The sequence below is a fragment of the Dromiciops gliroides genome, chromosome 2, assembly GCF_019393635.1.
Source record: "Dromiciops gliroides isolate mDroGli1 chromosome 2, mDroGli1.pri, whole genome shotgun sequence".
NCBI classification, from domain to species: domain Eukaryota; kingdom Metazoa; phylum Chordata; class Mammalia; order Microbiotheria; family Microbiotheriidae; genus Dromiciops; species Dromiciops gliroides.
The window spans coordinates 183,569,013-183,581,197 of record NC_057862.1 but is presented as its reverse complement, the minus strand read 5'-3'; the positions used below and the strand labels follow the sequence as shown (position 1 = coordinate 183,581,197).

At 36.2% G+C, this 12,185-nt stretch overlaps 2 protein-coding genes across 5 annotated transcripts in view; both read left to right on the top strand.

Annotated features, from left to right (window-relative positions):
- ARHGAP11A (Rho GTPase activating protein 11A) overlaps positions 1 to 6,378 on the top strand; it is a 31,577-nt gene extending 25,199 nt beyond the window's left edge. For both annotated transcript variants that reach the window (XM_043986183.1, XM_043986182.1), the window contains 3 exons: positions 567 to 675; positions 3,076 to 3,214; positions 3,996 to 6,378. In XM_043986183.1, the coding sequence (XP_043842118.1) occupies positions 567 to 675; positions 3,076 to 3,214; positions 3,996 to 5,584 (1,837 nt within the window). In that variant the 3' untranslated portion in view covers positions 5,585 to 6,378. The remainder of the gene's footprint in view (positions 1 to 566; positions 676 to 3,075; positions 3,215 to 3,995) is intronic.
- A 2,207-nt stretch (positions 6,379 to 8,585) lies between these two features.
- Positions 8,586 to 12,185, top strand: part of LOC122742143 (neuroendocrine protein 7B2) — a 77,483-nt gene continuing 73,883 nt past the window's right edge. Inside the window, exon 1 of one of the 3 annotated variants that reach the window (XM_043986186.1) lies at positions 8,586 to 8,732. Coding sequence is in view for 2 of the 3 variants with exons in the window: in XM_043986185.1 (XP_043842120.1) it covers positions 8,845 to 8,907 (63 nt within the window). In the remaining variant the exon portion in view is untranslated. Of the gene's footprint in view, positions 8,733 to 8,756; positions 8,908 to 12,185 lie in introns of those variants that run through there. The other 2 variants (XM_043986185.1, XM_043986184.1) reach the window with 2 other exon arrangements.

The following is a 12,185-nucleotide window of genomic DNA, read 5'->3' as shown; positions in this document are numbered from 1 at the left end:
TTTTACTGGGGATTTAAAAATCTATTTGATTCCAGGTTCAAAGGATTATAAATAGTTCTTATCATAAGCACATTAATTTGGCATGGATAGTTTTCATATTCTCACCACTCATACAATTTTAGATCTAGAATAGACCTTAGAGATCATCTGGCCCAAGCCCTTATTTTTTTTTTTTTTCCTTTCCTGGGGCAGTGAGGGTTAAGTGACTTGCCCAGGGTCACAAAGCTAGTAAGTTTTAAGTGTCTGAGGCTGGGTTTGAACTCAGGTCCTCCCGAATCCAGGGCCAGTGCTTTATCCACTGTACCACCTAGCTGCTCATATTATAAATGATGAGGAAGGTGTCATCAAGTTATGATTTGCAAAAGTTACCACATAGTTGGGTAAAGCTCCTCCATCAAGAGTATCTGATATTTTTATTCTTTTAGGAGGACCACTAAAACCTATTGTGGATTTTTGTTTTAAAACTTATCTCCCAGAAAGAATATTGTTGGCAACATATACAACATAGATTGTCTTGTTTTCAAAAATAGCTTTTTTTCTTTCCTCTTCAAAAATTTTTTTATTAGGGTGGAGTCGGGGAAGTCAGGTTGCTTCTCCCCTAAGATAAGTCGTAAAGAAAAAGTTCGAAGATCTCTTCGTCTCAAGTTTAGTCTGAAGAAAAGTAGCAGAGATGTAGTAAGTATTTTCATTGTTTTTCATTCATCATTCCAGACTTGTAATTTTAGTGACTAATTTGTTAAAAAATACCAAATTAGCCACAAGTATTATTAAATGCTTTTAAAAATGCCCCAATTTTTAGTAATGCACAAGTAAAATCTGTGCTATGAGTAGTTTATTTCCAAATCTCATGTTTTATATGTACCAGACTCTGATAACTACCAAGAATTTACACTTTATAAGTTTTGAGTGTTTTTATTTGTATCTTTTGTTTTTCATTTTCCAATATGCCTCTACCTTTTTTTGTGGTAGCTGTCCTGAATAACAGAATAACAAAGAAAATGGCTTCAGCAAAACAAACCCACACATCAACTAAGCCTGACATTGTATACAGTGTCCCACATACATAGACCTCAATATCTGAAAAAAGAGAGAGAGGAAGTGAATTCTTATATCTCCCCCTTGGTCATTATAATGTCACTGCATTCAGTTTTTCTTGCTTTGTTTTGTATTTTACATAGTATACATTTCACTTCCCTCCCTCTCCACAACTCTTCCTTTCAAAAATAAAAGCCCAGGGGCAGCTAGGTGGTGCAGTGGATAGAGCACTGGCCCTGGAGTCAGGAGTACCTGCGTTCAAATCCGACCTCAGACACTTAACACTTACTAGCTGTGTGACCCTGGGCAAGTCACTTAACCCCAACTGCCTCACTAAAACAAAACAAAACAAAACAAAAAAATAAATAAAAGCTCTCATCTTGCCTTACATAATAAAAATAAAAGGAATCAACATATTGGCCATATCTGAAAATACATGCTTCATTTTGCACCTCTGCCATTCATACACCATATTTTTTTTTTAGCCATTCCTGTACTTAATAGGCACTCACTTTGTTTCCACTTACTTGCTACAATAAAAAGTACTTAGGAATATTTTGTTTATTTGCGTCTTTTCCTATTATCTTTGATATGCTTGTCTTTCCACAACTCCTCAAATCTTGACAACTACTTGTAGTTGTTGTTACAATTTAATCACCAAGGAATGACTTAGTTTTATATGTGCATACCAATTCTCTCTAAATATGGGAAATCAGACATTTACCAGAGCTTACGTGATGCCCTTCCCCCACCCCCACCCCGTGAACTCTTTCCCTTATTCTAGAATTTCTACAAAAGTTCTTCAATTTCATGTAATCAAAATGATCAGTTTTATTCAAACAGAATTCTACCCTTAGCTATAGCTTTTAAAAGTACTTGATCTGGTTTTCTTCTAATCTTTTTTTAATGCTGTGACTAAATCTTCATATCATATATCCACTTGGAGCTTATTTGGGTATATAGTATAAAATGTTTGGACATAATTTTTCTCAAATTTATTTTCATGTTTTTCTAGCAGTTCTTGTCAAAATTTATTATATTTGCATCCTCAGCTCCTAGCATAGTTACTGGCACATGATGAGTACCCTAACAAGTGCTTATTGATAGAATTGGTATGTAAAGATTTATTCCCTGATAATTTATGTCCTTGGGTTTATTGATTCCTAGGTTATTGAGTTAGTTTTTTTTTAATGAAAAATAACTATTTTCCAAAACCAAAAATATATAGGGAGAAAAATTGTTTTATATATCTTTGCAAATCCCTTTAATGTCTGGCTTGATAGAAGACAAACTCTCATATCTGCTGCTTATGTGTAAGACCTGTTTGATACAATGTTTTAGTTGAAGTGAAGAAAATACTACCTCACACAAATAGTTCATAAAGGGTGGAGTCTTTTAATAGGCCAATAATGTCTTAATATTTATTATGAAAATTTTTTGACCTGTTGGACCCCCTGAAAGGTTCCCCAGGACTCCTACCAGAAGTCTGCAAACCATACTTTGATGACTGCTAACTTAGTGTTTTCCATTGAATTCTTTTTCTATTTTTTAACCAGTATCAAACAAATTTATAGTATAATAATTTTGGGTCATTCCTGCTTTTTCTCATGATTTTCCTTTGAGATTCCAGATTCTTTGTTCCTCTAAATGAATTTTTTTCTTATTTTGTATTCTATAAGCTACTTGGTTATTTGATTAGAATAGCACTAAATCTTTATATTATTTTTCATTGTATCATCATTTGTATTACATTGGTGTGCCCCAGACATAGATCCTTTGATTTAGTTGGGTAATTTTTTTTCTTTAAGGAGCATGTTGTAATTGTATATCTACAGCTTGAGTGTGTTTTGGTGGATTGATGCCTATGTACTTTTTGTATTTTGTAGTTATTTTGAATGAGACTTCCTTAGGAATGTTAATTTTAGTTTCTTTTACATCAATATTGTTATTTTTCTGAAATCATTGTTTCACTTAACCTTATAATTTGTAATTGTGTAATTAATTTCATAACCCAAGTTTTAAAATTTTTTTTCTAAAAAGAACAGATGTTCTGGTTTGAATAGATATGAACATGTTGGACGAAGACTTGCAAGTCAACAAGATTTTAAAAACAGGATTGAATCTGTAAAAACTGGACTGCTTTTCAGCCCAGATGTTGATGAAAGATTAACAAAGAAAGGTATGTATAATATCTTTATAATTTCCTAAAGAGACTTAGAAAAATATTTAAAGATTAACAGAAGAAAAGATAATTTGTCGTTATCTTGGCATTAAATTCTAATATTTGTGCAAAGTATTTTTAAAAATTTATTTACTTTAGCTGGTATTTGATTTTCCCCCAATTACATGTAAAAACAATTTTAATATCTATTTTTAAAACTTTGAGTTCTAAATTCTCTCCCTTCCTTGCTTCCCCCAACTCCTTTGAGAAGGCAAGCAATTTGATATGGGTTAAACATATGTAGTCTTGTAAAATATTTCCATTTCTGAAATTTTTCTGAAACATTTCTGAAAACAGGCAAAACAGCTCAAGAAAAATAAAGCAAAAAATATGCTTCAATCTGTATTCAGACACCATCAGTTCTTTCTCTGTGCATGGATAGCATTCTTCATCATAAGTCCTTTAGAGTTGTCTTGGATCATCATATTGCTGTGAATAGCTAAGTCATTCACAACTGATCATCCCACAACATTGCTGTTACTTTGTACACAGTACATTTCACTTTTGTGCAAAGTATTTGTAGTAGTGATTATTTTGAATGAGTAGTTGATGAGTTGTCTGTTCTTAAAATGTCAATCAGCTTTCTAATTTTAAAAATTGTTTCTGTGGTAAAATATCGGACTAAATTTATTTTAATGTAGGAGCTTTGGAAATAAAGTGAGCTGACACATTGTTGTCTCACAAAATGATTAAGTTAAATTAAATATATATATTAATTTACAAACCATTTTATTTTTAGGGTCAAAACATATCAGCAAATCTGAGGAAAATTTACTAACTCCAGAACAAACAGATGATGTGAATTGCCGGATGTCTTGGACTGGACCTAATAGCAATTTTCAAGAAATTAGTACAAATGGGACGTCACTCCTTGTGGGAACTTTTGATAAGAAAAGCAGTCCTTCTGAACCGGTTCTTAGGGTTGAAATACCACCTGAATTTCCTTGTGAACTCACAGATATTAATGTAAATGATAAGCATGAAAACAGCCTAACTGGGAACTCTCTTAGTGGATATGAAAATAATTTAACCACAGAAACCTTAGTGAAAATTCAGAAAGCATTTTCTAAATCTGGAAGTGATCTTAATGCTTTGATAAGTGACAAACCTCCATCAGAATCTGATTCAAGGGAAGAAAAATTAAATGAAGTACCTAATGCAGAATTTAGCCCAGAGAAAAATCTATTTGAGACTAAAGAGTATCATGAAATGACAGTGCTTTTTAAGGACAAGCATGATGAAAATCATAACAAAGAAGAGGATTCCACTGTTTCAGAACAAAACTTAGTAAATCATATTCAAAATTTGGTAAAAGACACTATTATGGAATCTCATACAATTCAGAAAACTAAGTCAGATGAGAATCTTCATTTAAATATGCCTAGGGACTATTCAAATAAGCAAGAATTTCCCAGGAATGACCAAAAAAATAAACAAGAACTTCCCAGAGACAAAGAAATCATTACAATGGAAGAGACTAAAATTAGTATTGAAGAAAATGAACTGAGTTGCTCTAATTCTGAGGATGTTGTCATCAATTCTTCAGCACAGATTACAGGTCATATATTAAAATTACCACAGCCCAGGAACAGAACTGCTCGGCAGCAGTCATTGGTACAAACTTGTGATAAAATTCTTCCAGGGGATTTTCAAATGACAGATCATGGAAGGGTTTCAGATCACATACATTGGTTTAACAAACTTTCATTAAATGATTCAAGGACAGAAAGCAAAGTTAAGTCACCTCTGAAATTTCAACGTACTCCTGTTCGTCAGTCTGTCAGAAGGATAAATTCCTTAATAGAAATGAGCAGAAAATCGGAGCGGTTGGGCAGTTTTAGAGAAGTGCCTTCTCCATTGGTTAAATCCATGAGCTGTGATAGTGACCTTTCTTTTCATATAGAAAACACATCAAACAATTCTTCCACTGCTCTTCTTTATTCAGATCATAAGCAAGAACAAAAATCTATGCCATGTGACCAGTCAAACACAGAGCTAACTTCCAAATCAAGCATAGAGTTATCTTCTAAACCTTGCTCAAAGGTGAAGAGACACGCAGACTCATGTAGTACTTCTCTTAGACCTATAAGTGTTTGCAAACAGAAGGTGATACTTGGTAGCCAAACCAAGTCAGTTTTGGAAGACCTAACTAATCAGGAATCATTAAAATCTGTTGTAAATACAAGCACAGCCTTTTCTGTTAATAGAGAAGAGAAAAGTGTTTTCAGAAAACCATCAGGAAGAGAAAGGGTTTGGTATAAAGGTTCTCCAAAGAATCCAATAGCAAAGGTTCAGCTACTACCAACAACTAAACCTCTGGAACTGTAATTATAGAACTTTTTTAAAAAATTTAGTAATGTATATAGGATTAAGGTTCTGGTGCTTGAACTGGAACATATATTGATGCCAGTTTGTAGCTCAGATTGATTATTAATTTTTCTTGGATGTTTTAAAATCTCAGTGACAAATGTCTTGGGTTTTAATGCTTGTATAAATCTCACTGCTCTGATTTTCTTTGAATGTGCCCCTTTGGTATTAAAATTTTTATCATGACTTCTTAGAGCAGAGATTATTTAACTTTTTTAAATTTCTGACTGGAGTTATGAGTTGGGAACTTGTTTTTAAGACTTGTTTTTTTGATAAATGGCTTTGAAAATGAAGGGAAGACTAGGCCATTGCCCATTTGAATTAAAAAATTAGGTAAAATTTCAGCAAAGAAAAAGGCTAGAGATGACAAGGAAATAAATTAACTTTATTTTTGTCTTATTTCTTTAATTATATCATTGCTGTTCAGAATCTTTGTGTGGAGAGTTTCATTTGATACCTTTACTATTGATATAGCATTCTTAAAACTGCTTTTGTTCTTCAAAAAATGTTTCAACATCACATGTACTTAGAACAAGTGTATTCTGCTGTGCATTTGCATGGGCTTTTATAACGTGTTTGAGTCATTCTGAGTTATATTGTGGTGTCTAAATCAGGCCAATCAATGATTATGATTATGAAACAGTTGATGACTTTTAAGCCATACTGTATGTTTAAAGTTAATTTGCACAAACATATTTGTACCTGTTGTCTTGTCCTATTTGTAATTAAAAGTATTTAAGAAGGAAGAGTAAAACTTGAAGCAACTTTGATCTTTGGTGATTTACTGTGTGCAGATCATTTGGATTTTGACATAATTGAAGAATCAGTGTACATTTTGTTTTGTTTTTTTGTTTGTTTTTTAGTGAGGCAATTGGGGTTAAGTGACTTGCCCAGGGTCACACAGCTAGTAAGTGTTAAGTGTCTGAGGCTGGATTTGAACTCAGGTCCTTCTGAGTCCAGGGCCGGTGCTCTATCCACTGCACCACCTAGCTGCCCCATCAGTGTACATTTAACTTAAGATGAAGGCTTGTAATGATTGTGTTTAAATGTTACTTATTTAACATAGATATTAAAAAATAAGAATGTCCTGGAAAACTGATTGTCTGAAACTGTAACAAAAGTGTCACAGAGAGAAAATAAAATATTTTGTAGGGGAAGAGCGAGAAGACTAGTTTGGTAGATTGAGGGGAAATTAAATCTGCAGTGATAGGTTGGAACCAGTTTGTGAAAAATATTTTTAAATATGAAACAGTTTATAAAGATTTTATCTTAGTGGCAATAGGAAGTTGCTGAAGATTTTTTTGGGTATCAGAATGACATGCTTTAGGGATAGAGACTGGACCTGTAATTTCTTTGACATAGGTGTGTTCCAAATAATGGAGTCAACACCTTTGCAATTTATAAATAGTAGTTTTAGATAGATTCCTGGTACTGAGAGGTGGTGATATGCCCAGCTAGTATGTGTCAGAGATAAGACAGATTCAAATCTTTCCAGTTTCAAGCCTAGCTTTATTCACTATATCCTTCTGTAGCGGGATCACAGCTTCTTTGTGTCAAGACTATAATAGGTCTGAACACAGATGTACTGATTCAGTCCCCTGCCCCTTGCTGTCTCTTTCTAAGGTCTCGCATTCCTTTGCACTTTTATTTTTGGTTTTAATCTTTATGGGGAACTCCTATCAATGCAAGTTGGCAAGTGTTCAGTGTTAGAGTTGCCTGGGGCACTGAGAAATTAAAAGATGACCCCTGTGTCAAAACAGCCAGGTTTGAAGCTGCTCATTTATCTTGGGCTCTATGTCCTTTGAAATAGTAATTTTCAAAATGTATATCCACCGGGGCAGCTAGGTGGCGCAGTGGATAAAACACCGGCCCTGGATTCAGGACTCCCTGAGTTCAAATCCAGCCTCAGACGGTGACACTAGCAGTGTGACCCTGGGCAAGTCAATTAACCCCCATTGCCCCACAAAAAAAAAAATGTATATCCACCTTATTTTTCCAGAGGATTTCTCCTGCTCTCTCCTACTACATCTCTACCCGTGCACTTCCACCACAACCACCATACATGGGTTTGAATTCTTGTTTCATTATTTGTTCTTACCACCAAGGACTCCTCAGATCTTCAGAGATGCAATTTCCTGACACTGGACTGGTTCTCTCCTGTCAACAGAGCTATATCTGTATGTCCTGCCACCCTCCCTCAATTTTAAAAAAATGGAATTTGTAATTAAACTTTCTGGGATGGTATGATTGAGGAGGGAGAAATACATGCTAGGATATCCCTTATTCCAACATGGAAGAGATGGGGTTTTTTTTGTTGTTCAAATGTTTATGTTCAAACCTAGCTCAGAGCACCATGCTAGACCTGGAAGGAGATATAAAGATAAATAAGAAAAAATTCCTGCTGCAAAAGTTTAGGGTAGCTAGGCGATACAGCAGGCAAAATGTTGGACAGGAAGGCCTGTTTGAATCCTGCCTCCCACTAGCTGTGTGACCCAAAATATCAATTTAGTATGATGTGTAACATAGATTCCTATTGGGATAACTAAAAAAGAAGTGATGTCTTCTTTTGATTATCTCCAGTTTTCCTGTGTGTATACACAGGTAAATAGTTGTTTTCTTATCTCCCCCATTAGACTGAGCTCCTGAGAGTAGGAACTTTTGCTTTCCTTGTATCCTCTGCCTGGCACATAGTAGGTGCTTAATAAGTATTTTAATTTAGTTGGGATTAAAAAATAACATAAATAAGCTGCCCTTTGTTCTACTATACACACTTAAAAGGATTTCAGAGAACCGTGGGAGCAGTTTTAAGTAGCGTCCTTGATCTTTCGAGAGGCCTGAGAAAGGTAGAGGTGAAGAGGGTGGCGTACACCTTATGCATCGCTGGGTACTTTCTTCCAGAGTCCTCGGGAGTGGGAGGTGGGGCGCCTAGGAGCGAAGCCGGGGCTGGAGAATCTGTTGGAACTGGGCGGCTGTGGAGCCACCTGCCATGGGGAGGGGCGGAAGGCGGAGCCAGAGCTACGGAAGGAGGGGGTGACGCACCAGTGATTCTTTAAGCCAGGCCTAGAGAGCAGGGCAGACCCCGGCTGGAGTCCCCCTTTTAGCAGCATCGGTGAGTACCCCTGAGGAAGCGAGGCAGGTTCCGCCCCCCCTGCTCCCCTTTACCTCTCGTCCCCTTTGATTCTGTCTTGCATACACCACACACAAGCGCGCTTCGCTCAGAGATGGGGTGCAGAAGGGCTGGAACTGAGGCCCCGGAGCTTTGGCTTGGGATGCAGGAGGAAGGGGTGAGTTTAATTTTGTGGGAGGTAAATTGGGGGAATCAGCCAGGGGGAAGAGGTGGTGATGGGGGAAAGAGACGCAGGGGTGGGGGGAGTGGGACTCCTTACAGAATTGTATGGTGATGACATAAAACACACCCCGCCTCCTCCATCCCAGGGAGTGATGGAAATAGATGGAGAGGGAATTGGCTGCCACCTGCCTTTTTGGCTGGAATTGGAGGCTCTGTCCTGGCCCAAAGCTGCTGGTCTTTCACTTGTTTTCTTATGGTGGATTTAAAATAGAGTGAAGATGTATTTTCCCCCCCACGACAATAAAACAAAACCGCTTTAAATTAAAGCGTTTCATTGAGGGGGGCAGGGAAAGGGGAGGAAGAAAAAAAAAGTTGCCTTGTTCTCTAATTTTGTCTGGGATTTAGATTATTCTATAAGTAGGAAGAGAAAAATAGGAGGAAAGGGAGTAGCAAGAGGGAGCTGGGATACTAACTGGTTGGAGGTGGAGGATAATTCTCAAAAGGTTGATGACTTGGATAGAGAAATATAGTGGTGGAGCATGAAGAAAAGCCAAGATTTAGTACAGACTGCCTGGAAGAGCTTATTTTTTTCCTCTCAAAAATGTCTGTTCCTAATCTCATTAGGGAGTTCGTTGAAGGATGGCTTGTTCAATTTCTTTTTCTAAAATGGGTTTATTTAAGGATTTTATTTCCTCTTCTTTTAATCTGGGCAGCTTATTTTTTTTTAATTTTTAAATTTTAATTTTAATTTTTTGTGAGGCAATTGGGGTTAAGTGACTTGCCCAGGGTCACACAGCTGGTAAGTGTCAAGTATCTGAGGCCGGATTTGAACTCAGGTCCTCCTGACTCCAGGGCCGGTACTCTATCCACTGAGCCTGCCCCTTATTTATTCATTCATTCATTCATTCATTCATTCATTTATTTATTTGGCGGGGCAGTGAGAGTTAAGTGACTTGCCCAGGGTCACATAGCTTGTGTCAAGTGTCTGAGGCTGGATTTGAACTCAGGTCCTCCTGAATCCAAGGCCACTGCTTTATCCACTGCACCACCTAGCTGCCCCTGGCAGTTTATATTTTTGTAAATATTTGTGCATTTCATTAAAATTTTTAAATTTATTGGCATTACAGTTGAGTAAAATAACTTCTAATTATTGCTTTAATTTCCACTTCATTGGTGGTGAATTCACCCTTTTTATCTTTGATGCTGGTAATTTGGTTTTCTTCTTTCTTTTTTTTTTAAATCAAATTAACCAAATGTTTATCTATTATTGATTTTTTCATAAAACCAGCTCTTAGTTTTATTTAATTCTATAGTTTTCTTACTTTCAACTTTATTAATCTCTCCTTTGATTTTTAGGATTTCTAATTTAGTATTTAATTGGGGATTTTTAATTTGTTCTTTTTTTAGCTTTTTTAGTTGCATTCCCAATTTATTGATCTCCCCTTTCTCTATTTTATTCATGTAAGCATTAAGAGACAGAAAATTTCCCCTGAGAACTGCTTTAACTACATCCCATAAATTTTGGTATGTTGTCTCATTATTGTCATTCTCTTGGATGAAGTTATTGTTTCTATGATTTGTTGTTTGACCCACTCATTCTTTAGGATGAGATTTTTTAGTTTCCAATTAATTTTCAGTCTATCTTTCCATGGCTCCTCATTACATGTAATTTTTATTGCATCGTGATCTGAGAAGGACGCATTTATTATTTCTGCCTTTCTACATTTGACTGTGAGGTTTTTGTGCCCTAATATATGGTTAATTTTTGTGTATGTGCCATGTACTACTGAGAAAAAGGTATATTCCTTTCTATCCCCAATTCAGTTTTCTCCAGAGGTCTATCATATCTAAATCTAAAGTTCTATTCACCTCTTTAACTTCTTATTTATTTTGTGGTTATATTTAGCTAGTTTTGAGAGGGGGAGGTTAAGATCTGCCACTGGTATAGTTTTGCTATTTCCTCTTGTAACTCATTTAACTTCTGCTCTAAGAATTTGGATGCTATACCACTTGGTGCATATATGTTTAGTATTGATATTACTTCATCATCTGTGGTACCTTTCAGCAAGATGTAGTTTCCTTCCTTATTTCTTTTAATTAGATCTATTTTTGCTTTTGCTTTGTCTGAGATAAGGATTGCTACCCCTGCTTTTTTGACTTCAGCTGAAGCATAATATATTCTGCTCCAACCTTTTACCTTTACTCTGTGTGTATCTCTCTGCTTCAAATGCGTTTTTTGTAAACAACATATTGCAAGATTCTGTTTTTTAATCCATTCTGCTATTCACTTCTGTTTTATTTAAGAGTTCATCCCACTCACATTCACAGTTATGATTACTAACTGTGTTTTTCCCTCTATCCTCTTTTCCCCTTTGTTTGTACTCTTTTTTCTTCTTTCACCCCATTCCTCCTCACTAGTGTTTTGCTTCTGACCACTGCCTTTGTCAATCTGCCCTCCCTTTTATTAGCTCCCCCCTTTATTTTCCCTTTCCTCCCCTGCTTCTGCCCTCCCTTCTATCAGCATGACCCTTTCCCTCTTACCCTTTTACTTCCTTAAAGAATAAGCTAAGTTTCTTCATTCAAATGGGTGTATGTTATTCCCTCTCTAAACCAAATGTGATGAGAGAAAGGTTGAAACAATGCTCACCTTTCCCTTCTTGCCCTCTATTGTAATAGGTTTTTTGTGACTCTTCATATGTCATTAACCCCATTACTCCTCCCTTTCCCTCTCTTCCACCTGTTCTTTTATTCTGTCCCTTAAGTTTCTTTATATCATCACATCAAAGTCTATTTAGTAACTATACCCTAATAGAAATACAGATCTCAAGAGTTAAAAGTATTATAGAGAGGGGAAGGTAGGTGGCGCAGTGGATAGAGCACCAGCCCTGGAGTCAGAAGGACCTGAGTTCAAATCCGGTCTCAGACACTTGAAACTTACTAGCTGTGTGACCCTAGGCAAGTCACTTAACCCCAATTGTCCCCCCCCAAAAAAAAAAAGTATTATAGGGATGTGAACAGTTTAACCTAATTGAATAACTTCTTTTTCCCCCTGTTTACCTTTTAATACTTCTCTTGAGTCTTATATTTGAAGATCAACTTTTCTGTTCAGTTCTGGTCTTTTCTTCAGGAAACCTTGGAAGTCCCCTATTTTATTGAATGTCCATCTTTTCCCTTGAAGGAGAATGATCCGTTTTTCTGGGTAGTTGATTCTTGGTTGCAATCCAAGCTCCTTTGACTTCTGGAATATCATATTCCAATCCTTCCAATCTTTTA